Here is a 24397-nt window from a genome sequence, read left to right as displayed (position 1 = left end):
CCTCCATCAAGACCAGACCGTCCAAACGGCGCATTCCCGACGACAACGATCTCCTGCTTGGGTCGAAGATATGCGCCCGGCAATACTCATTTCCTGCCAGTGATTTCTAAGGACCAGCCGACTGTCCACGCGACGCTTGCCCCGTGACCCCGAGAGGTGACCAACCAGGGAAGGGCATCCCCCTCCATGATTTCGTCATGCGATATGCAAGAATGTTGGATCTTGTTGGTTATCAAAACTACTACTTCTAAGGCAACGTAGTTAGTCATCGGTGATAAAACTCCTCGTATAACTACTCCGTCGAGGGGCAATAATTGATCGGGACTTTGGCTGCTTCTGGTGGACGACCGGCGCATCCCTTCCTACCTGGTCCAAGATTAACCGCTGATGATAATCATCGCCCTCGTCCGTACCACCACCAGAGTCAAACCACCCCGAAAAGCAAAGCAAAGCGAAAACTTCCATATAGGGACTAGGAATCGGACGTCGGCCGCCCCACCTGGGTTGCGCGCTATCGTCTCGCAGGATGTCGACGCAGCCCTATCACTGCCCAAGGAAACTGTATAGGAGACAGTATAAGAAAATTAACTTCATCCGCGAAACACCAGCCAATGACTTCCTGCAGTTCGATAAAAATGACAACGCGCATGGCAGAATGACCTCAGACAAATCCTTCTCCTTCCATCCAGTTAGGCATAGTTACTTTTAACTACTAGCTACTCCGTATAAGAATACGATGACAAAAGTCTTCAGTCTAATATCAACGGTCTCCACTGCGGCGCTTCTCAATAAGGTTAAGTCGACCAGACTAACAGCAGGGCTCCACTCCCCCTTTTCGCCCGTTTCGCGACCACACGCCAATCAGACCACCGTCGATCGTCTGTCCGTGTGATGACGATCCCACTACTCCCGTCTCTACCTTCAGTCCTATCAGTCCCTCCCTATCCCGTTTTCTTTTCCCCTTCCCTCAAGGACTGCCCCTCGATTGCGATGAGCGGTGAGCGTTTCATCTTATCTGGTTTCTTGCCCAGGTAATTACCCCAGGACCCTATCGCACAGTTCGATCCGGCCACCATGTTTCGAGTCGGCGCATCGAATGCGACAGTGTGCTGCGACATGTCATAAGTCCAGGGTGTGGAGTCATCCTCGGCGGCAAGCGACTCGGGATTGCGCCATCCTCTCCCTTTTTCACGGTGGCCTGTCCTCCGCAGCAAGCACCTACGTACACGCATCTCGTGCATGACCTCATGTACTCCGTATGCGCTCAGTCGGGGCCGTTGGGGTACAGGTACAAACCGTTGCAACGATTTGCAGCTAATTAACGGGATTAGTCGCTGGACAAAAGTACCTACAGGTCAGATTTCATATCAGCCACTACCGTAGTTAGTACTAGGATTATTGACGAAGAACGCCCGAATTATAGGACCCCTAGTGACTGTCTATGTACCTGTTGTCAAATAGAATGCCCGTGCTCTATCCTGGTGGATTTCATCAATGAATCTACTCCCTAATCAATAAGATAGACAGTCACTAGGGGTCGCACACATGCTTTAACAACAGGCAGGAGATTCTAAAAGCGGAACTATAACGCCAAAGTGTACCCAGTCTGCAGTCTGATGTAGTCACCTGGTTCAATGACAAATGTTACATCTAATGTACATGCCAGATAAGAGCGATTGTTTGTTCCGAGCACTTCCTTGTAACCCCTCTGTGAACTGGATTAGCAGCGTTTCCGCTTCTTTCCATCGCCCTTGGTTCTTGAATATCCCAGCTAACCAAGACTGGGCACCGAGAACAAAGAGTTTGTTCTTGAACGCTCAGAATATCGCGGAACTGCTACCGCCCATCACTATGCAGGCATTTCCCCGCTTTTCTTAGCTAAAAGGGAGCAAGACCTAGACGCAACCCCCTCACATGCTCATCCAGATATGGAAGAAGGTATCTCACGTCGTTCAATTCATCAGATGTATAAACAGGTAGAAAGATATGTCAGCATCTGTACATATCAAATGCATACTGTATGCATATCTCCAAATGTCCACCAATATAGATTACAAACGCTCAGCCAACCGCCCAAAACCACAGATGCAAAGGTCCATTCTTCCCGATAGGATCAAACCCATCGAGATGGCAGAAAGTTATTAGAAACAGGCAAGTTCGTGACACGTATCAGGCCGCCATCGTGAGAACATAACTGACATCACAGAGTTAGTACGTGCACCGCAACACCAACAGAGGAACCACTTACGAAGTAATACAGTCCATCCGCTCCGTCGTCAGCTTCAGACTGACCGTCAGCAGTTCCCGCGCAATCTCAGGTTCCTGTTCCTTCAGCGCCCGCCATTTCTCCACGTTCAAACACCACGCAACGCAATCCTGTTCGGCTTTGACTGTTGCTGTCCGTCGGGTTTCACTGAAGAACGGCAGCTCGCCGCACGGTCTTCCAGCCACAATCAGCTCAAAGTAGCTGCCCTGGGGAAGCTCGTACTCTGCACGTAGCATGCCGGATTCCAGAAGATAGAACCCAGCGGGTACGTCGCCCTCCTGGAACAGCACGGTGCCTGCGGCGTAGGTTTCTTTGACAAAATACGCACACGCGGGGAACCAGAAATCCTCGTTCCGCGCAGTCAACCCTTGGAATGTCTGGAGCAGGAGTGGAAGCGGTTGGCGCATTGCGGACCATGCAGCGGGAGCTACCACCGCGGTCTCGTCCTCATGGAGAGTCGTCGTGGCGGCTTGCTGCAGGTACCGATGGCGGGGAGAGCTCACGATGCCCTCGCCGAGGTGGTGCTGAGTTTGAGAGACGGGAACCTCCAGGAACGTGGGTGAGACGTTGGTTCTCTTCAGGAGGGCTTCGCGGTAGCTGTAGAAGACCTTGAGGTAGTTGTTCTCACAGAACTCCAGGGCAGAATTGAGGTCCTCGAAGAGCTGCACACCGTTTTCCGATTCGAAAAGACCCACATTCTGCAGGCTGCGCCCTATCTCGCCCTCCACATCTAACCCGGATATTGTCATCTGCACATGCCGCTTGCGCAGCACGCGGTTAATGCGAGTGAACGCCTCGGCGGCAGAGAAGTCCAAGCCGTACACGCGCGAGAAATCCAGAATAAGAAACCGGATAGGACGTCTGTTGAAGGCCTCTTCCTCGATGAGTCCGCGCATGGTGTTTTCCACGTCCACGATTGTCCCGAAGAAGAGATAACCTCCCAACTTGATAATTAGTGTCTGCTGCCCAGCCTCCTTCAGGAACCGCTGCTGGATCGGAGGCCGCCGAACAGTTGAGCTGGCGACTTTACCGGAATATTTAGCCCGGATGGCGGACTTGCGAGACGTTTGGACGACAAAACTCAAGCAGGCAAGAATGATACCAACAAAAATACCCACCACGAAGTCCCAAGCACCCATTGTTACCACGATAATGACAATCTGTGGAAGTCAGCCAACCGGAATTTAAGCGACCTGCTTGCTCAACGAACCGTGAGATACTCAACCCGGTGCAGCCTCCCCCACGTATCAACCAAGGCTTCCTGCATCAGCTCTATTCCCAAGAGAAAGATAAGTGCACCGACAACCATGACAGGGATAAACCCGACAATCACAGGTCCGACTAGGAGGATGCCCCCGGTAGCTGCCGCGAGCATAATTCCTGCCAGACGGGAGTTTCCACCACTGTCGATAAAAAGCAGACTGTTGGTGTACACCAAGTAGTTCTACGTCATTAGCGACAGACCTAAGTTCGAAAGTTCGAGGGAGGAAGTAACCATACCTGGATGCTACCCACAAACCCTGATAAGGCATTCGTGACTCCGTGTGCCACGAGCTCTCGGTCCACGTTCAGATTGTCCTCGCCCGTGGAGATGCCCAGCGCCGGGACATTGATGGGAACATGAAGGATGCCGAAGAAGGTGAGTGCGAACATCGCCGGGATCGTGTCAGCAAAGGCCGCCCAATCGACGGCCGAAAAGTCTATCATAGTCAGATGTGGTCCAGTGGAACACCGCAAATTACTCACCGTAGAGTGTGTAGAAATGCCACCACGGGTTTGCAGATGACGGGGCATCAAAGACCCATCCGCTATTCCGCAGCGTGTCCATAGGTATTCTGGCGGCAAATTTGACAATGTAGAACACGACAGCCACCGCGATGAAATACCCACCCACAAGAAAATTGGATCGCACGAAACGTTTCAACACCAGGAGGCCAATCGCAAGCACTAGCGGGGTAATCCAAAGGGGGAAGGTATCCAACTGAAAGAGCTTCTTCAGCGTAGGAATGGTGAGCTCGAGAGAGCCTGGCAGCCGAGCTGATACTTCCAGGCCAGTCTCCAGGAGAAAGAAGCCCACACCACCAATGCAACCGATCAGAATATGGCGTGGGAAAAAACCAATGAGCGACCCCAGCCCGCAGGTCCCCATCAAAAAGAACACCAGACCCGTCAGGACGGAACTGACGCTGAAGGCTAGAATACATGTGGCCAACACGGATTTCGGGTTGTTATCACCCACTCGGGCCAGGATAGTAAAGGCCATTTGGTGGAAAAAGGGGACGACCTCAATCATCTCGCTACCGATCCCACCACGGAAGATTGACCCTCCGCAGGAGAAAACCAGCTGAGCAATGATGGTACTGACGTAGAACATCGAGATCCCGTCCGACCCAAGATCCGAGAAGATCGGCTCTCCCAAGGGAAACAGGATCATACCGTACGACAGGGCGTCGAGAATATTGAGCAGTAGACCGAGAAATACCGCCGGGAGTAAACTGACAGGGTAGACGACACCTCGGTTCCACACGGCTCGCCCACTCCATGATTTCGGGTTCGATAGTACTCGACAGCAAGAGGAGACGTTGGCGAGGGTCTCTCGTAGTACGCCGCCCTCCGGGTTACGCGTAGACCTCTGGCTCTCGACATCTTCGACACTCCCGTAGCTATAAATGGGCTTCGAGGGCGATGTCCTCAGGATGAGGGATGTGTGTTCAGTGGTCTCATTGTCCTCTGCGACTTCGTCCGCTGTGGGGCTTGTGCTTGAGGCTCGTGGCCGACTCGTTCCATTTCCATCCGTAGTGCTGGCCCCATGGGGAGTCGGAAGGTCTTGGAACTCGTCCGGATTGCGGATCATCTCCGTCAATACGGACGACCCAGCGGCGGGCGTTTGGTGGTATTCCGAGTCCCGGCGGGCTGGAACGATAGTCTCAGCGGGAGATGACGCAAGATTCATATTTTCTGGTTGATGGAAGATATCCAATGATGGGAGAAGGGTGTTCCTCTCCTGCGGAGAGCTCCCATTGAGAGACAGCGCGAAGGACGCCAGTTCGGCCGACTGTTCTCGGAGACCATTAGAAGAATAATGAGCCGGATCTAGAGCACCGACAGGAGTCAACACACGATCCACACGAAGCATGAGGTAAATCCGGGGCCAGCAGGTTCGCATATTCTCACCTAATGTGTTATTGAATGACCGATGGTAGAAAGACCGACTTGGGGTCCTGTAGCTTGTTCCGCCCGAGACAAGAGGTTCGATTCCCAAGGTCCGAGGCGGGCTTCCATTGTTGGCTTGCTCAACCGGATAGTCATGCGGCCCAGGAGCCAAGTCATCGACGAGAGATGCGCGACGAAGAGACAATCCGGCGCGATGAGCGTCGCTCTGGCTCCGGGGTCGAAGTACTCCCATCGCGGATGACGGCCCTGCGGGGGGCGACGGTCTTGCCCGTTCGATCTCCAGACAATAGTATTGAATTTCCACAAGGAAAATGGCGCAAGATTTTCAGGCTTTCTGCGACGCTGTATGGTCGGCTCAAACGCCGCGGGCGCAGACGACAGTCGGTTCCGAATGACGCAAGAGTTTGTCTACCAGATTAGCACGGAGGGTAGGCATGGAGGGACAATTGGGTCGCGCCGAGATGACGAGAGGCCGACAGCATATGAGAGGATCGCCCAGGGCCGAGAGAAAGCCAGAGAGAACTGTAATGAGCCGAAGAGTCCGAGCGGAGAAGTTCCTGAGCAGAGGCTGTTATCGGACCTGGCAGGGGAGTGACTAAAAAGTCTTATCACCACGGGGAGCTATCGCCGGCCCACTCGCCCGAACGGTACCTCTGGTAGAGGGGGGCTTTCTTATCTCTCTCGACTCTCTCCCCGGAGAGCTGAGGTGGAATTGGCGTGGAGACGAGCTTCTGGAGAAGCTCGAAGTATGCGACAAGAAGCTGATGACGATGATAGGCCCGTAGGGAGCTCGTAGTCGGGGAATTATTTCTTTTTGCGGCAGTGGATCCCATGACTAAGACGGCTGTTGATGTCGTACTTCTTGAGATAATGGTCATTATAGGTGTAGTACTCCCATGTAGGTAGTCATTAATATTATTCTTATTACGCTCAGTATATCAGAAGAGGACCAGAATTACTCAATATCATTAGCAACAAAATCTGAGTCTAGATCGGGTCTGGAATGCAAGCTCCCTGGTAGTGGCCGTCAATCACCTTAGCCGCATACTCCGCTATTGGATATCCACAGTGGAAGTCCACTACCTACCTTAGTAGGTACATTGACAGACCACGAATCAACCAGCTCTATATACAAAGGGGTATCACAACATAACACATCACGACATCAGACCACCGAAATCAGCTCAACCGCTCCAGGAACCCCTGCGCGATCAGCCGTTCCACATCGCCCTGTCGCACATACAGCTGACTGTTCTTCGTCAGATTAATCACCCTAAGCAAGTCAGCACCGCGCACTCATGCACAAACCCAAAAGACAGAGAACACCAACATACCCGTACTCCGTCTGGATCTCGCCCGCATCCTTCAGCACCCGCACATCAATAAACAAATCCTTGGGCGGCTCCAGACTCCCCGTAAGATCGACATCCGTCCACTGCCCCTTATACGCCGCCAGCATATCGCTATACTGCCGAAAATACTCCTCCTCCTCGGGACTCAGCGAGCTGTGATTCCCACTCTGCGAGCTCATCGGCGCCGACGCGCCGCCGCCGCCACCGGCAGCCCCGTCCTCCTCGGCCGGCGGCAGCTGCTGCTCGAGGATATCCACGCCCTTCCAGCAGAGCTCCTCGAGCTTCTCGGTGCGCACGCGGTGGTACGCCAGCAGACAGCGTTTGTTGCGGCGCATGCTGAGGTGGTCGACGAGCAGGGCGCACGCGATGGCCGGCTCCGCGGACGGGTTGAAGCTGCCCTCGAAGGGGGCCAGGATCTGCGCCACGTCGCGGTCGAGGTCTCGCACTTCGCGGGCTACCATGCGCACGAGTTCGGTCTGGTAGGGCGGGAGGTGGACGAGGGATTGCGTGCGTTTGGCATGTTGGACCTGTGGTGGAGTCGGTCAGCGAGGGTCAGTCGTGAGGAGGGAATTATAGTCGCGTACCAACTTGTTCCCGAGTTCGCCGTACATGAGGATGGTGCCTGTCGTTCAATGCAATTCTCCGTCGCGCAATTTGTAGATGGTCGGGTCGGTGTGGTGGCGGGTGTTTTCGACTGTAGTTGTGGACTTGAGCTAACAAATGGTATATAGGGAAAGAATGCTCGGTAAGAGGATACTATCGCTATCACAGAGAATGCAGCAGTCGGGTGTAGGTATCTCAATGAAATCGAGAGAATAATGGATGGCGCGTCTTGGGTTCCCCACGTTGAACGCGCTCCACGTGACAGATCGCCCGCTAATTGCCAAGCGTCCATTGGACGACCATCTACAACTTCAACGATGCCCATTCATTAATCTTCTCCAATTCTACAAGGTCAAATACAGATAGAGCATGGATTCTAGTGCACCTTCATAGTAACGGGTATCAATATTCTTCTATCCACCGAGTCATGCACAAGGTGATATGCAACCGGTACTCTATCCAAGAGACACGTACAATAAACCATCTCAAACAGATTCCAACCCACGGATATGAAACTAAATGAGAACAAAAGGCACGACTAATCATGAAGCCATCGAAACCAACACCGACTAAAGCTGAACCCGATCCGCATTTGCGCCATACCGATCTCATGGTCTTCTAAAACGAGAGGAGAGAACCGCCCTAGCCCATAGAAAACTCAGACAGAAAGAGAAACGACAGAAAGCGGTGCATGACACCGCCAAAGAATCCATGACATTGATCTCGTTGTATTCATCGCCTCGTCACAATATTTGAGAGCACCAACCATGTCAGATTCAGTACCCCGATGCCTGGTGGTTGAGCCAGTGGTCGAATTCACCGACAGAAGCGTCGAGACTGGTCTCCTGGTTGGAGTCCCACGCATCCCGACCATCCACGAGGGTCTGCATCCCCGCTTGGTAGGTCGGATCGACGGGGTACGACACCGTACTAGGAGGCAGCGATGTGGCAACCGGGAGGTAGGAGTTGGTTGACGACGCTTCTTGCCAGACAGGGTAATGAGAGTTGCTGTAGACTTGGCTGCCTGCAGCGGTGCTCCCGGCGTCGCTCGAGAAGGACAAGAGCTGAGGATCGAGCTGGCCGTCAGGCCGGCCGGGCGCCGACGTCGGAGGCTGCAGAAGGTCATGGTGGGCTGCTCCGGGCAGCCCGGCCAAAGCCGTCGTCGATGTATACTGCATTTCTTGCAGATCGACCCTCTCGAAGCGCACGTCTTCCACGTGGGCACCCATCAGGTTCTGATGGATCGTGGTCTGCTGAATATAAGGAGTCGGTTCCGGCGACGGCATCAGCCCTGGCACCGATCGACCGGGGTTCGTCTGCCAGGACGAACTAAGGTAGCCCTGATCGATGAAACTAAAGGGGGTGGAGCCGCGGCTCTCCCACCCACCTTCGAACTCCGAATAGCTCAGGTCGCGGACGTGGTGTCCCAAATCGGGGCTTGATTCGGGAGTGTTCCGGGCCTCGTTCGGATTGCTGGGACCGTCCGCTGACGTGGGACGCTTCTTCTTGTCCTTGGACGGCGAGAAGCGATAGCTCGGATGCGCCTTGATGTGGTTCTTTTTTTCGATGTTCGCGAGCATCTCGTACTTCTCGCGGATCTCGGGAGGCTCCAGCTTCCAGCTAATGCCTGCGGCGGCGGACACCTCTTGGTGGTTATTCTGGGAGATCCACTGCTTGGTGCGCTCCGCGTAGGCCGACCGGTAGAGCATGAACGAGTTCATAGGTCGGGCGATCTTGCCGTTCTTCTTGGTCACCTCCTGAAGACGGACCTCGACGGGACGGTGCACCCAGGCACCCATATCCTTGACGGGGATGTGCGTCATATGCTTGGTCAGCTCACTCAACGGGCCCGGAAGATCGGGCCTGTCCTTCGCCATGGGCCGACGACGAGCGCGGCTGTCTCTCGAGCCCTTGGCCTTTCCGCGGGCCGATCGCCGGATCGGCGGCGACCTCCAGCGCAGCGAGGCCGCGTCCGAACCGTTGGGAAGAATGCTGTCGTCTAGGGTGGGGGGTGGAGTGTTGACCTGGAGGCCGTGCGCGGCGATCTTGGGGAGTTAGTCAAGGTGATGGTGCGGATGGAGGGAAGATTAAGGGGTCTTACGGAGTGTTGTAATGGCACGGGCTGTGCGTAGTCTCCTGTGGAGATGTATTGCGATGAAGAGGAAGAGTCGTACGACTGCAGAAGTCAGTTTAGGAGAGAATCTTTTGAGGGCGTGGGACTGGGTACTGACCATTGACTGCGGCGTCGGCCCTTCGTGGTTGCCGTGCAGTCCAGCTGCACCAAAGGCGTCACCGGGGGAATAATATGGCTGAATGATCGAACAGGGGTCCTGGTGGCCTTCTGGGACGGGCTCTCCACTTGTGGACTGGGGAGGGGAGAGTGGTTGACCGCGAATCAGCCTTGGGGCGGAGACCGTCATGACTGGTCGTAGGAGGAAGGTGGGAAGTCACAATAACGATATCACTTTCTCGCAGCTCTTGGAAGCCAGGAAATTTGCTGAAGTTCGCTGTTGCAAAGCCGGTGCGGGAGAGACTGCGCGGACGCTGTTGGGACGAAGTAAGGTCTTCGGGAGGCAAAGGAGAGCAATGAAATAGAAGAAAGCAGACGTATTCGGAGTAAAAATAGTGTCGTAGAATGGTGGAGAGGGGAAGTTTGCATTTGAGGTTCCTCCCAAATCGCAGGCTGCGGCAAGGAATTGGCAACTAGACAGAGAGCGCCACGAGCGAGGGGCACTTTTAATAGTCTCCCGTGGTAATTGGGAGGGGAGTAAAGAAGAGAAGCAAAGATAGTGCGATTCAGGGAGAGATTGGAGAGGGAAAAGGGTCAGGAGGCAAACGAATTGAGGTAAGCGGAGGGAGAGGGAGGGGGAGAGCCAACAGGTCCCGGCGGAGAGGGTCACGATATTAACCCGGAGATTGCTAGGAGAGAATGAATAGGGAGGGAGGGAGGGAGGAAGGAAGGAAAGAAGGTGGGAACCAATGCGACAGATATTAATCCACCGATCAGTCAGTCAAATCAGTCAAGGGGAGGGATGAGTGTGGAAGAAATCCAGAAAAGACGGATCTGCAGCAGCGGACAGCAGCGATATAATATAAGAACAAGGCCAGGGTAGGATCGCAATAGTCTGGGATTTTCAGTTCATCTAGAACGGCACAACCATGGGACCCCCGCGGCTGAGACCCTGAGCAAGAAGCCGCCAAAAATACAGAGCAGCAGCAAGCGGTAGTAGCAGAAGTTGGCGGCGGCGGCGGTGTTTCTTTTCCAGTGGAGGAGGAGACAGCGGAGGTGATGGCGCTGTCTTTGTTCCACTGTGTCGGGTTGCTGGTGGGAGGGCTAGGATGGGTTATTACTTTTCGTTTTTCGATGGTTGATATGGGGATTATTTGCCAGAATTATTATTCTCCTGCCGTCAAATTAATTCTTTTCTCTCTCGTTCAATTATTTTCTTTTTTGTATTCTTGTCGCTCACGGGCCTTTCTACCCCGGGGATCTACGCTATATGCCATCGCTTATGCCTCTAGACTCTGTCCTTGGGCATGTATAATTTCTCTGATATTATTCAGACCCTCTGTCTTCCCACTTCCTCACTAGAATCCTGGGCTCCCGCCCCTCCTTTGTGCCAAATTTGCACCCTCCGCCATGAATAGAAGACAATTGCAGACTGAGAGAAAGAACAAGAGCCACAGACAGACAAAGTCTGGAACATCGGGTGTTTGATCGTCTCTTAGAAGTTCTATACATAGTGTTCCCCAGATAATGAGAATAGTGACTGACACACGGGGCATGAATGATATGGATATCAAAGAATAGAGATAGAGGGTAGCAGCGGCATGCGGCACTGGGAGGCGGCTGGTCGCACAACACCGCAATCCATGTTGCTCGGTTGCATGGGATGGGAGGATGGGACCAGATGACTGGCAGGATCTGAATCCACCCACGGGTTTTGCTCTGCTCAGGAGATATTACCAATGAGGCTATTGCATATCAGACTCCGAAATGGTAGAATTAGGTATATGTTGAGGTATCAAAGAAGAGATTAAACAGAACGCACTAAAATATGCAATAATGGTCTCAAATATTTTTAATTTATTCTATTCTACTCCATTTTCTTTTTTTTTTTTTTTTCTCTTTCTTCCTCTTTTTTAATAAAAAAAAGACCAATACCATACCAATCACCAATCAACCTCTGCCATCCATATCATACCTATTGTCTCCCAACCGCATAGCGGGAGGCCCTCTGCAGACACGGATACCTATAATCGAAGTAGGAAACAGTCAGGCTGGCACGAGGCCAATCCCCACCGTGCGGACAACACAACCAGTGGATACAGTCGCATCCCTATTTCCATGGATGGGGAGATCATATACTCCGTAGAAAGAGGATGATGACAGGGCGAACCGTTCATCTCCGTGTCGACGCAGGTGGACGGACACATGCGGTTGGTAGGTAGACTTGTTTGAGGCAGAACCATGGAACGGAGCCGTCATCGCATGGGCGGGTTTGGACGCCGCACGCACGGCCAACGTAACGACCGACCCTTTCCAGTGCGTGCGAGGAGAAATGCGATCTGGACCGGTTCCCCACAGTTCCATGATCGGTCAGTCGATCAGTCGATCCCGCGGCCGCCACTCAGAGGGCAGCACGACCTGGATCAAGGTATAGGTACAGTACCGACATCTTGGGAAATCGCAGGCAGTTCCATGTTTTGGCAAGCATGTGGACGAGGAGGCGGTTTCCATGTCATCATCGTCTCCGTCTGTCGTTGTATGGCTTGGATTCGAACCATCGGAGACGTACATAACAGCATCGGACTTAAACGGTTGTGCGACAGCGCGAGCACCTGGAGGAGTGACCGACACGGGTACAAGAGCGAGCGAGCGAGAGCGCCTGGTCGTTGCCTGACAGAACGGGCGGCAAGGAAGCCGATGATAATTAGAAGGCGCCACCGCAACGATGATTCGCTAACCATTGGTCCGGCTTAAGTATCCACTGACGCTAAAGACTGGCCGGGGCAGATCACTGGACCGCATCATGCCCCGTTCGAACCAGTCGCGGAGGTGGGGCGGCCGCTGAGTCGGCGTTGGCCGTATTTTCTATACTATAAGTTCAGAGTCAAGTTGTTAGTTAGTTTAGTTTAGTTCAGTAAGGTACCTACTAAGATACTCTTAGGTACCTAAGTTAGTACCTAGTAGTTTAGGTACCCAGAGGAAGGCCACTATACTGTGTTCTGCATTAGTCCATCGTCCTAGGGCTGGCCGGTGGAATCCTTTCAGGCTAGTCTCGCTAGTCTATATCATCGGAATTATAGGCGCTTTGGACGGGACCACATCCGGGATCTTAGCTGCCCGGTTGACTGGTGTCAGAACGATCACGTGAGCGAAACAAGGTTACTAGGTTCTCCAAACGATCCGCTCAGAGTCAAACACTATCTACCTACTACTGAACGTAAACGGCTCATGCATGACTCCCTCTTCGTGTCCTCTCCTTCTACAACGAGAGTGGACTGAATCAAAGGGTTGAAGGGTTCATTCCCTTGATTTGGTCACCACCACGCCTGGGTGCATGAATCTACCACGAAGGTCGTACCAACAACCCTCCCACTGGAACATGCATCTGAAGCCAATGTGAACATGTGGCGGTCAGCACAGACGACTGCATGTCGCACCCCATAGCCCAGAGATTTCAAGCTATTGCCCTTTTCGGAATACGCTGCCTGGGGACGGTCCCCGAAGTGCCCCATGGAGAAGGCCTAGTTAGATAGCGCTAATTGCCGATCAGGGCGACATCCTCAATTGATGTCAGAGACTAGACCCTGGCCCTGCGCAGGATGGAAGGGAGGCTTGCATGATCGGCACTCTGATAGACTTTGATGGGGCTCAGATGGCTTGCGCAGGAACCAGAGGAGCCACTAACTTTCTTTGTTGCGTAGAAGGCATGGAAGGTCGGTGGAAGGTCTACCGTCTGCGTGAACCATTCTGGGCCTAATGCGTTGTCTTGGCGGATCTTATCTGGGAGGACGTGTTCCAAGGGACGTCTACATACAGAGTCAGACCACCCTCTGTTGGACTGGCAATCGCAGTGCATCCCAGGCCGTAACGAGGAGTAGATTGAGGTACACCAGGTACCTCTGCACAGACGGCGGTACGACCTACTCCCACCCCGCGCGTACGCCCTCGCAGTCTTTCATCCTCGAGGGCAAGTAAGCCCTAAGGGGCACAGCGCGTATGACGGAACACAGACTCGACCGTGCTTTTGTCTCCTGCCCCTCAACGTGTAACTCGAACGGAATCCCACCCCCCCCGCCCGTGTCACCTGCGCCAACAAGATTCCCAGCAAGGATGGGGCCATTCGATGGGCTTCTGGAAAAACGCCAGCGATCGACGCCAAGATCGGGGAGCGTGGTCTGTTTCGTCCGAGCCATGACACGGACCTCCTCGATCGTCCAACCAGGCCGCTAGACGCAATTAGCTTGGGGCAATATTATCCGTGATTCGACTGTCATAGATTTAGCCTTTCTTTTCTTTCTTTACCTCGTTTTGTTCTTTTTGCGGCCCTTTTTCCCTTATCGGCCTTGCTGCCCCTCCCTCGACGGTCTGCTGACAGGGAACAGCCAGCAGCAGGTTGAGGCTAAGCTCCGGATCATCCCATCCCCGTCCGTTTCATCGTGTGTCTTCAAGGATGGTCCGTCATGCCATTTCCGGCGTTGATACTAAGAATATCCCCGCTGCGCCTCACGAGGACGTCCTTGATGCTACAGGGAATGCTGGGAAAGGGAGAATGGGGGAGGCTTCGTTTCAGATCATCACAATCTTTATCGTCGGGGGTATTTTTGGGCACGGCCAGCGACGGATAGAGAGAAGTGTCAGGATGTGTCTGCCAGGACCGCCAAGGCTTCACTCAACCGCCGGAAATGGATGATGGAAGCGTGATATCGCCAATCAGACCCAGTCGTTGGCCGTGAGAATCGATTATCTTTTTCCCCCGAACGCCCTCGTTGCAAGGACCAGTAGGATCCCGTCGCCCAGCCAATTTGGGGCTCTTTCTCGCCTTCGTCAGGACCTCGATCTGTCAAAGAAGCTTCCCATCTGGAGCCCGACTTGAAGCCCGAAAGGACCCGTCGGACTTTTCGCTAACACAAGTGCCGAGTTGGCGTCCACAGAGAAGCCTACGGTGCCCAAGAGGGCAGTGATAATGAACTCGATGACGAGATCGAGGGGCAGACGGGACGCAGGGCGAGGACGATGGTATGTACGGTTCCCTTCAGCGACCATGATTGGTGCGAAGACCCAGATGTCCCTAACATGGCCTGTAAAAAAACACCGCATAGACACCCCATCCATGGTCCCCATCCTAGGCCATATCATGGGCATCTATAACGCTCACCGCTTGGTGCAAGTCGACACATGACTTCTCCTGTGAGCCGCTTGTTCTCTCTTGTGCACCCTTACCGCCACAAAGAGCAGGGCACAGATGCGTGCCTGCCCTGGCGGAAGGGGGAGGACGACTTCCAGCAACGTGGTGGCAAACATGGGGTTTGTCGGTCAATTCTACAATGGGCGGCGCGGGACCAGCCATCCACGGCTTGGTGCACGCTAACTGGGACGTCTAGGGGCCCACGAGTTGGGCTGCTGCAGTGGGTGTTGACAGTTCGTTGGGGAACTGAACATTCAGCCAAAGTACTACGGAGTACGGAGTACAGACTCGGTCCGCGCTGAGCGAAGAGGGGACGGTCGTCGGTTAGGGAGCATGCTGATAGGCCACACCATTGGGATACCAACAGGGGAGGCTTGGCAGACGCACCAGAGGAGAATATTACACGGCATTAAGGGCCAGTTCAGGATGTAGGATTGGATACCGCGGGACCGGATCTGGGATTAATAGGTAGGTCAGTGACTCGATTCCTGGATTGCAGCCGTGGTATGATTGCGCCTGAGGGATGCGCTTCCAGTTTGGTCCAACGGAGCAGGACAAGCAATTTCCTTGTCGACTCTGCCGCCCCTTTTGCACCAACCGAGACCACCGACAGACTGGCTGAAGTGTTGCTTCTGTTGTGGAAGGGGATGATTCGCCCGACCGAACACACCTCTGCGCCTGGCACAGTCCACCCGTTTGCTGCAAAGGGCCATTGCTCCTCGCGCACTGGGGAATTAGGTAAAACCTGACAGGAGAAGGGTAAGACAGCAAAAGCAAAAGCGGAGATCAGTGCAGGCGAGTGACTTCCTCGAAGTGGCTCCGACGAGTGAACTGAGGATGAGGAGAGGGGCCAGAAACCAAACCGGTAAGGAAAGGTCGCACAGAGACGGAACCGTTCAGTGGCACGTCACAAGTCCCATGATGCGCCTACGTAAGTGTACGGAGTAGTTCATAGAATGTTGGGCCCTCCAATTCCCCGAGGCAAATAACAACGGTCCCTGCAGTTTCTTTTCAGGAAGTGTCAAGCACTAGGCATTTACTAGTACGGGGAATCTCGGAAATCTGGTGGAACTGACTCGCAGCGGTCACTTAGCGCGCAGTCTAGAACGAGGATAGACTGAACCGGACTGGCTCCCGAGGAGCCTTGGGTGCCCGTTCGATTGATCCAACACCTCACGATTGGTGATAATGGGTGAGGGCTCGGCAGTGGAGATGGGGGAACCGGTCCCGACTCGAGGTCGGATACTTCTGCCTCCGATGCGACGACGGGCTAATTGGCGAGAGCCGAGTTAGCGCGACGGGGATCGAGTCAAGGCGCACGGAGTATGAGATATGGGTTGCATCGTCGCGATGATGAAAGTGAAAGTTCAATGACTCGTATAGTGTCCGAGGATGTCTCGTATATGGCGCGCGGGAGGCGATGCAAGGTTAATTCGCCCATCGGCCATCGCAATAGGTAAGAGGGTCGACGGGGTATGAGATCGGGTCTGCGAGATTGGCGCGCGATAGTCCGCTCCCACTAATAACCCAAAGGCGTATCTGACGCCGACTCCGAGTCCGCGGGCCTTGGCGCCGTTTTCAATAGATCTAGTCCGAGAGGGTTGTTTTCTGGGTTATATTGCGATCTACACCGTAGTGGTAATAGAGGCAACGGCTGCCCTCTGTAAGGGGCTAGATCCATCCGACTAACCCTGAGGAAGGTTGTATCCTGTATCCGCGATGACGACAGGCAGACGGTAGGAAGGCAAAAGATGATCGCGGAGGACCCACGATCGACGGGGGCAGCCTCGCTCTCCGCCGACAGATGATCCTGCCAAATGCCTAGGTGGGTATATACAGTTAGGTAGGTATGTACTCTGTACTCCGCGGAGTACTCCTAACACGAGAGGAGCCTGAAGCATACTGTACTCCATCATGACTAACGTCGGAGCCGAGGACGCACCGTGAGTGGTCAGAGGGACAGCGTTTGGCACAGCTTAAATGAAATGTCAAGATGGTCGTTGGAACCAATAGCGGCTTCAGTGGAGTCTCCAGCGAGGCCAATCAAGCCAGCATCGACGACAGGGATTGCAGGGAAAAACAGCCGTCCGATCGCGGACCAAATTCTGTCCGACTCTTCGGACACTTATGACGGGAACGCGTTCCGTGGGACGCGGCGCCATGGGAGCCATATTAGGGTTGGAAGTGTGGAGGAAGCAGATGGTAAGGGGATCTGAGCACCCAGAGTTTGGTCCGGAGTTCACCGTGCCCGGGGAACGAGGAAGAAGAAGACGGTAGTCCGAGAAGGGCTAACCCGATCCAGCAACCTCTTCCTCGTGCTGTATAGTGCAAATACCTACCTACTACTAGGTACTGCGAAGAAGATGAATAAAATATAGACTATAGCTTAGTATTTGTAGTCGTACCCAGTAGTAAGGTAGTACAACAGTAGGTACCTATTAGGTAGGGAGGTAGTAACTAACTAACCGTCATTTACTGCAATGGCGCTGCCATGAGGTCGTCGGTACCCAACCTGCCACTAGTTAGTCATGAGTACTGCCTGTCCGATACACTTCTGGCCATCCGATGACTACGGGACTGCATCAAGTAACCTTAATTAAATCATCCACGGATCCTTCCCTCCACCGAACGAGACCGAATGTTCCAATAATAATGAACCTAGGTACGCCAGTGCACCTGATCCTGCTGGTCTCTATACTCCAAGACCCCAAGTGCCCCCAACACCACTGCCAGACAACAGGATGCACGGGCTGCCGACATGGGAAAGGAATCGATTGATCGATCATCGGGTGGTTCGGGATTTGAATCATGGCGTTTGCTTTTTTGTTCTGATCCTGCATCCTGCGTACCCCTCGCTCTCTGATCGCTTCACAGGGAATGTGGCCGCGATGGGGGTCCTCACCTGGATCAATGTGTTTGTCCCCCTCGTTCGTTTTCTGCCACTAGGACGCCCCCTTTGTGTGTCTCTGGTTTGGGAAGGGCTTGTTTGCTAGCACCCCGGGGGTGTGCCTGCAGTGGGCAATTGTGTGGGAAACTTGCATAGATTGTCAATCTATGTAGTTTGATCCAAACAACAGAGCTGAATTCAGACCAGGCCAGGAGCCCTGAGCAATGGTTCGTCGAAGTGCATGGTAGATAATCTCTTCTGCATATCCGAACTTTTCATCTTATGCAATTCTTCCATTCACCTATAGGTATTATGCCCATCCGATTCTATGGCCACAACTCCCTCTTTGCATCCAAACAATAGACACACCCAGACCTCTAGCCCAAAACATGAAGGAAAACGAAAACAGTCGCAAAGAATAAAACAGCAGAGCAAAAGAAGTTCCAAGACTGGTGTTGATACAAAATCATAATTTACAATGAAGCTGCCGTTCAATCCATTCGCAACCAATACCTGTCCGCATCAATTCAAGAAATCTTATTGAGAAAAGCGCGATGATTCCATGCTCGTTGCTTTGTTTTGAGACGTTCAATTAACCTCGCAGTGAACGTGCAAAGGACGCATAGGATACCCGTCGTTCGGTGGCGGTTGGCGATGTGTATTTGCTGGGGTTAATATTTCCGCCTCGCTTTGTCCACCTCCAGATCCACCATTGAATCCACGCAGATCCACAACCCAAAACGGACACCGACCAACGGCCACTCTAGAAACGGCCAAGACAGAAGGCGAGCGCGCTCAAGGTCCAAATGGATATCACTTTCTTCAATTATTTCGCACCAAAGACCCAATATGCCATCGCAGCCTGAAATTCGCCAAGATTGGTCGACGCCGAACCTACTGACCATTCGTTTGCGAACCAGGGCGAGATCCTGGAGATGCAAAGGTCCCGGGCCGCGGGCCTATCGCTGACGGTCCTAAAGGAGGTAGCCGGTTGAGCGACGGCGACGACATCATCGGGTGCTGGCCGTTCTGCGACGGCATCTGCGCCATCATAGCATTCTCTCTCTGCCGACGCTCCTCCTGCTCAGGAGTCATGCACTTGACCGGAGGCGGAATCGGCGCGTCGGGTGAGCTTCGCCCCATCAGTTTAGGGCTCGGTTCAAGTTTCTGGATCGGCGGCAGGACTGGAGCTCCCGAAACACTGCCGGAGGTCATCGGGCGCGGAGACTGCTTGGTCGGGCTAATGCCAGACAACGGTCTGCCGTGAGAACTCTGTGGTGGTGATGAGTGACTCCCGTTGGGAGTGGCAGCGAAAGAAGGGTGAACACCACTATGGAAGGACGAGAAAGATGGACGGTTTGCGGAACCCGGCAGGGAAGCCTGATGCTGTCGGAAGGGGGTCCATGGTGCAGGGCTCTCTGACGAACCTCCCGGTGGAAATCCTGCCAGAGGACCAACATCGCGATTCCCCTGGGTAGGAGACATGGGCGGACGGTTCTGAATAGGGGAGGGGAAAGTTGGGCTGTGCACGGAGTGTGAAGACGACGGTCGCCGGTTCTGGAAGGGGCTCTGGAAATGAGCCTGATGTTGGGGTGGGAGTTGGGTGGCATGCTGGATTGGGGGAAGCGTTGGTCGCTGTTCCATAGACGGACCAAATCCATTCAGGCCCTTTGAAGGAGAAAATGGACCTGGAGGAGCGGCGTATATGGTAGCATGGGCTGTCTGAGGCCGTCGTTCAGGCGACAGCGGAAATTGAACAGGCTGGACGACGCCCTGCGGCGTAGGATAGGGCATCATGGGCTGTTTCGAGGGGGAAGCATGGTGAATGGCCGGTGGAGCAGGCACAGAGACCCCCATGCCCCCGACGCCCTTGTTGGCCTGAGGGCTGTGAGCACTCGCAGATGAAGGTGACGAGCCAAGTTTGAACTTCAGCGGCGGAAGCTTTGGGCGCTTCGCTTCTTCTTCTCGACGTTTGCAGTCTTGACAGATAAAATGGAAGTCATCACGCTCCGCTTCATCCTGCGCAATGCCCAGACACTTGCTGTGCTGCCATACGTTGCACTTTTCACAGGCGACACTATGAGAGCCATCGTCCTGCCATAAAGTTAGCATTGCCAACCAGAAGCTCAGCCAAATGTAACGCATACCAAGTTCTCTCCATGCACACCGCAGCCCGAACAGTCGAAGATCCATTCTTCCTCCTGTGATAGATCCTCCAAGTTCTTCCTCTGCTTCTCCATCTCCGCCTGGAGCTGTCGCTCGGATATCCGACTTTCGCCCCGTTCCCGTTTCTTTTGCTCCTCCTCGATCCTCTCCAGCTCCAATTCGTGCTCCTGGCGCTTCCTCTCCCGTTCTTTGATGCGATGCTCGCGCGTCATGACTCGCACCTGTCGCTCCGTTTCCATCTTCTTCTGTTTCTCCTCTTCTTTCCGAGCAGCGATCAACTCAGCCTCGTGCTTCTTCGCCGCCTCCGCAGCCTCTCGCTCCTGTCGTTCCTTCTCCGCCTTTCCGGCCAGACGGCTCGACCGCTTCGCCCCGGCGAGGAGTTGCATATTGAACAGCTCCTTTTCGCGCTTGACGCGCTCGCGTTCCTGGGCCTCTTCCTCCTTCTCGATGATCGGGAGCACCTGTTCTTCGATGCGGTCGCGCAGGACCTTCTCATCGGGATCCTTTGTCTTGCGGATCTTCTCCAGGAACTGCTTATAGTCGTCCAGCGTGACGGCGATGCATTCCCACGTCATCTCCTCGAGGGGCTCGTTTTCGGCGACGTCGCCGTTGGCGTGACTCTCCCCCTCGTCGGAAGACTCCTCGACCTTGCGTCGCTTGGCGGCTCTCATCGCCCGCGCGCTCTTTCTCCGGGACCTCGACTTGGGCGCGGGCTTCGAAGGCGGGATGGGAGGGTCGGTCCGGCGGTAGAGTCGGTTATCATCGAGGATGTAGTAATAGCGACCGTCGCGATCGTAGCCGACTTCTTCGATCCGCCACTGGGTCTGGTCGGTTTCGCGCTGCTCCGGCATCTTGTCGCGGATGCGGTCGGGGTTCCAGAAGGTCCAGATGGAAAGCTGGTGCAGGACGCGCAGTTTCAGGAAGACGTCAAAGTCAGCGAATTTGTTCGGGACTTCGTCGTACCCGAAGGGGTTGGGGATGTGCGGAGCTTTCGCATTGTACTGGCGGCGCGTGTATTCGTCGAAATTATCGAATCTGCAGCGCATTCCATGGTAAGCTTCACTGTAGGGTGTAGATGAGAGAGCTGGGGGAGGACGAACGTGAGACCGCGATGCGACGAGACCCATTTGAGCAGGCACAGTCCGATTCCCATGAGTTTTTCCGAAGGGCCGGGCTTGAGGCATTCATTTTCCAGATCCTATGTGAGGAGAGCGCAGGAACATTAGCTATCTATCCAACGCGACAAATTCTCCCCAAAATTGTAGGGCATGGTGTAAGCGCCCAGAAAAAACGCGACACTTACATCTATACCAAAATCCTCGTCAATCTTCATGAGCTTCCCAAAGATAGTGATGTACTGCATGAGACTGGCAAACTCCCAACAGTTACGCAGTCGGTGCAGCAGGCTGGGCTCTTCCGGGGACTGCTCGGGGGCAGCGTCCACCTCGGAGCGGGTGCGCTTTCGCGATACCATGGGGGCGGCTCAAAACCATTCGAGGCGCCGCGGCGCAGGGCAAGAAATCCTCAGAACGGCGAATTCCGGCGGTTCAATGGAGGGCCGAACGGACGTAATCAGAGTAGATAAAATAGGGGAACAGCAGGCAGAATCTAACACAACACAAAGGAGCGTTGAAGAAAAATAAGGGGAGTTTGGGGGACGGAGATGCTGATCGAAGGGGCCTGACGAGATGGAGATGACTTCAGAGAACGCCGCCCGGCGGGAGCGAAGAGGCGCGTCTCGACCCGTTCCCGTCAGGTGATCCGATCGATGGCGGGTTAGCGAGCGCCGATACTTGTACTCTTCTACCCTGATAAAACCCCAAATGAGACTGAGAACGCAGTTAATTTATGATCCATTTCTAACACAAAGATTTTCATATAGCATATAGCAAATCAGAAGAGAATCGGCATTGTGGGCACCTATATCCCTCTGTGGCAGAACCCCCATACAAAGCCATAAGAAAAGGAGCACGACCCATCATATAAATCAATAAAAACGAAACAAACATAGATCTTGGTATCTCGCTTAAAGAGGGTCTATCTGATTCAGTTGGAGAATGGGGAAGGGGACCATCAAGGGCAAACAGAATGCAGAGAACAAGACAGCGCCATCCCATCCAGATCCACACGCCACCACACAGCCTTAGTATAATACCATTATGCCCGAAACAAAAAGAAAGGACGGAGGCCGTCCTGGAGAAAGCGATGCGGAACCATGAGAAATGAACAAATACCTAAACCAAAAAGAACAAGGGGGAAGGGTGAAGAGAAAAAAGCGTAAGGGCAACAGAAAAACCTTTGATACATAATGGTCACAAAATTTCACCCTCGGCCCCGTGTCCTATCTCGCTCACTGGTCTTTTTTCGTGGGTTTTGTCGTTTTGATTGTTGTTTTGCCATCACACAATTGCGCCGTATGACCCATTTTCGCCTTGAGACCGTCCCATGCATATCGTAAGGTTGTCGAATACAGCAAGCATATCAAACGAAAACAAATGCGAGTCGACTTTTCGTGATTTTACATCGCAACGCCCGGAGCACCGTCCGAGACATTGTCGGAGAGGTTGATCAGGAGCTGTGCGAGACAGCGTTTCGTGGCGGCGTCGTCGCGGAGAACCGAGGAGAAGGTGGCGTCTCTGAGGGGTTCGGGGAGACATTGTCGCAGAGCCTCGCGCGCGCGGCTGTTATCACTGAGACTGGTAGGGAGGTCAGTGAAATCCATCTGTGATGACCCTAGTCCTCCATCAGGCACAAAGGGCGAGACTTACCGAAGGAAGCAGCGCACAACGTGCTTGAGAAGCCGCACAGTTTGTTGTTCCACAAGTTGGGTGACCATATTGCTCAGCACGGTTCCGACAGCATAGAATCTTTCGTAGGTTGCGCAGATGTAGGCGAGGCCAATATCGTCCAGCAGAATTTTCTGCACAATAAAGATGGCGACTGTCTTGCTCAACTCCGAGCCGGTCTCCATGATGCGAAGGCACAGCGGGATGATTTCGGTGGTCAGGAGGAAGTTGATGACATCCGAAGAATCGTTCTTGACCAAGGCACCAATCACACCAAGGGACGTGAGGCGAAGGTATTCAAAAGGACGCGACTTGGAAGTTGTGTTGAGAAAAGGGTAAAGGAACAGAGGAATATGTGCTACAGACCAAGAAAGGGTTGTCAGTGATATTCGATGATATGTTCGGGGTCGCCACATACCGTTGAGAAACAGAGTGCGAGTTTCGTTGTGAGAGGCGACACACTGAAGGAGGGCAAGGGCGTTGCAAACCCGATTCGAGGCCGCCGCAGTCAACTGAGAAGGGTTCAACAAGGGGTATACAGAGATGATTTCTTGAAGCAAAGCGGTCATGACACCTGCGAGTGGAAGTGCACCATTAGAAACTCATTCCTACACCAAGCCAGACGGGAGATCTCATACCGAACGAATGCCAGATAACGAGCGCTAACTCCGGAACCTGCTCGCGCTTTTTACTGAGCTCCATGAGCGCTGCTTCTCTGCGATTCGGGTCCAGAAGTTCGGCGACCCAGATGAAGACCTTGCGGTTCTCATCGGTAATTCCGCCATCCATCACCGAGACCGCACCGGGCAGGGACCCGTCTCCGCCCATCGCCCCGGCAGCCGCTTGAGACGGATTTCCGGCTCCAGCGTTTCCCGCCATAGCGATCCGACTGTAATGTTGTTGTTGAGCCGCGGCGGCGGCAGCGGCAGCGGCCTGGACTTGGGCATGCTGTTGGGCCACCAACGACGAGTGTTGTTGCTGCGGGTGGTGCTGCGCTTGGTGGTGTTGCTGCTGTTGCTGTTGTTGGTGCTGCAGCCAGGACGGATCAGCCTGCGGGTACTGGTGCTGGTGGGAAAAAACGTGTTGGGTCTGCGTTTGGAGCATGACGGGCCGGCGAAGAATCGGAGGTCGATGATGGGACTCGTAATCCTCAGGAGAGGCGGTCGGGACAACCTTGCGCGACCAGGAAGAGAGGGGGCAAAAGTGATGAATGAACTAAGGAAATGGTGGCTGATCGTCAGAGGTAAGTTGATGTCGCATTCATGAATGGTCGCAAGTAGAGTGGGTGGTGGAAGAGGAGAGGAGATGGCGAGGGGATGAGAGAGGGAGAGGTGAACGAAGATCGGTCGAGATTGATGAGGAAGAAGTTCCCGTCGGGAGGCGGGGACGCCGTTCCGTCCGCCTCCCACTGTTCGGATTTTGTATGCACATTTACACGGACAATTATTGCTGCGACTAACCAGATATTTTAAAGCTGACATACAAATTCGAGAAATCCGGTGTTTCCTTTCCGACTTCATTGCATCCGAAGCCTCAGTCGTTGGCGTCGGCAATGGTCCGTGAAGCTACTTGTTGGCCGCCTTGCAGGTTACACAGGATGTCGCACGAGTTAATCCAGCAGGTGCATAAGTCTCAGATGCGAACTTACGGGAGATGTAGGTGCATATGAGACAGTAGGTATACGGAGACGATCAGGGATCCTGTGGATGCATATCCGGATGAGGCTATTAAGTAGATGCTCATCAATC

At 53.8% G+C, this 24397-nt stretch overlaps 5 protein-coding genes across 5 annotated transcripts; all 5 read right to left on the bottom strand.

Annotated features, from left to right (window-relative positions):
* Window positions 1-2169: 2169 nt before the first annotated feature.
* On the bottom strand, window positions 2170-5672 carry ATEG_03129 (sulfate transporter family protein; the record flags this gene model as incomplete). Its single annotated transcript, XM_001212307.1, has 5 exons — window positions 2170-2194; window positions 2249-3426; window positions 3477-3710; window positions 3767-3966; window positions 4013-5672. 5 exons carry the CDS (start codon window positions 5670-5672, stop codon window positions 2170-2172), a joined length of 3297 nt encoding a protein of 1098 aa, XP_001212307.1.
* Window positions 5673-6619: 947 nt separating this feature from the next.
* ATEG_03128 (DNA replication protein PSF1) lies at window positions 6620-7403 on the bottom strand (the record flags this gene model as incomplete). The annotated part of the gene is made up of 3 exons (XM_001212306.1): window positions 6620-6689; window positions 6775-7319; window positions 7377-7403. The coding sequence occupies 3 exons, from the start codon at window positions 7401-7403 to the stop codon at window positions 6620-6622; spliced, it is 642 nt and encodes a 213-aa protein (XP_001212306.1).
* Window positions 7404-8171: 768 nt separating this feature from the next.
* ATEG_03127 (HMG-box domain-containing protein) lies at window positions 8172-9815 on the bottom strand (the record flags this gene model as incomplete). Its single annotated transcript, XM_001212305.1, has 3 exons — window positions 8172-9440; window positions 9497-9571; window positions 9627-9815. The coding sequence occupies 3 exons, from the start codon at window positions 9813-9815 to the stop codon at window positions 8172-8174; spliced, it is 1533 nt and encodes a 510-aa protein (XP_001212305.1).
* Window positions 9816-18591: 8776 nt separating this feature from the next.
* ATEG_03126 (putative PHD finger domain protein) lies at window positions 18592-21337 on the bottom strand (the record flags this gene model as incomplete). Its single annotated transcript, XM_001212304.1, has 4 exons — window positions 18592-19791; window positions 19845-20898; window positions 20964-21061; window positions 21167-21337. The coding sequence occupies 4 exons, from the start codon at window positions 21335-21337 to the stop codon at window positions 18592-18594; spliced, it is 2523 nt and encodes an 840-aa protein (XP_001212304.1).
* A 1044-nt stretch (window positions 21338-22381) lies between these two features.
* Window positions 22382-23753, bottom strand: ATEG_03125 (Rcd1-like cell differentiation family protein; the record flags this gene model as incomplete). Its single annotated transcript, XM_001212303.1, has 4 exons — window positions 22382-22559; window positions 22632-23007; window positions 23068-23223; window positions 23288-23753. 4 exons carry the CDS (start codon window positions 23751-23753, stop codon window positions 22382-22384), a joined length of 1176 nt encoding a protein of 391 aa, XP_001212303.1.
* Between the last annotated feature and the right edge of the window lie 644 nt (window positions 23754-24397).

The sequence above is a fragment of the Aspergillus terreus genome, genomic scaffold, assembly GCF_000149615.1.
Source record: "Aspergillus terreus NIH2624 scaffold_4 genomic scaffold, whole genome shotgun sequence".
Taxonomy (NCBI): Eukaryota; Fungi; Ascomycota; class Eurotiomycetes; order Eurotiales; family Aspergillaceae; genus Aspergillus; species Aspergillus terreus.
Note: the sequence above shows the minus strand (reverse complement) of the source record. Positions and strands in the feature narration are given on the sequence as shown.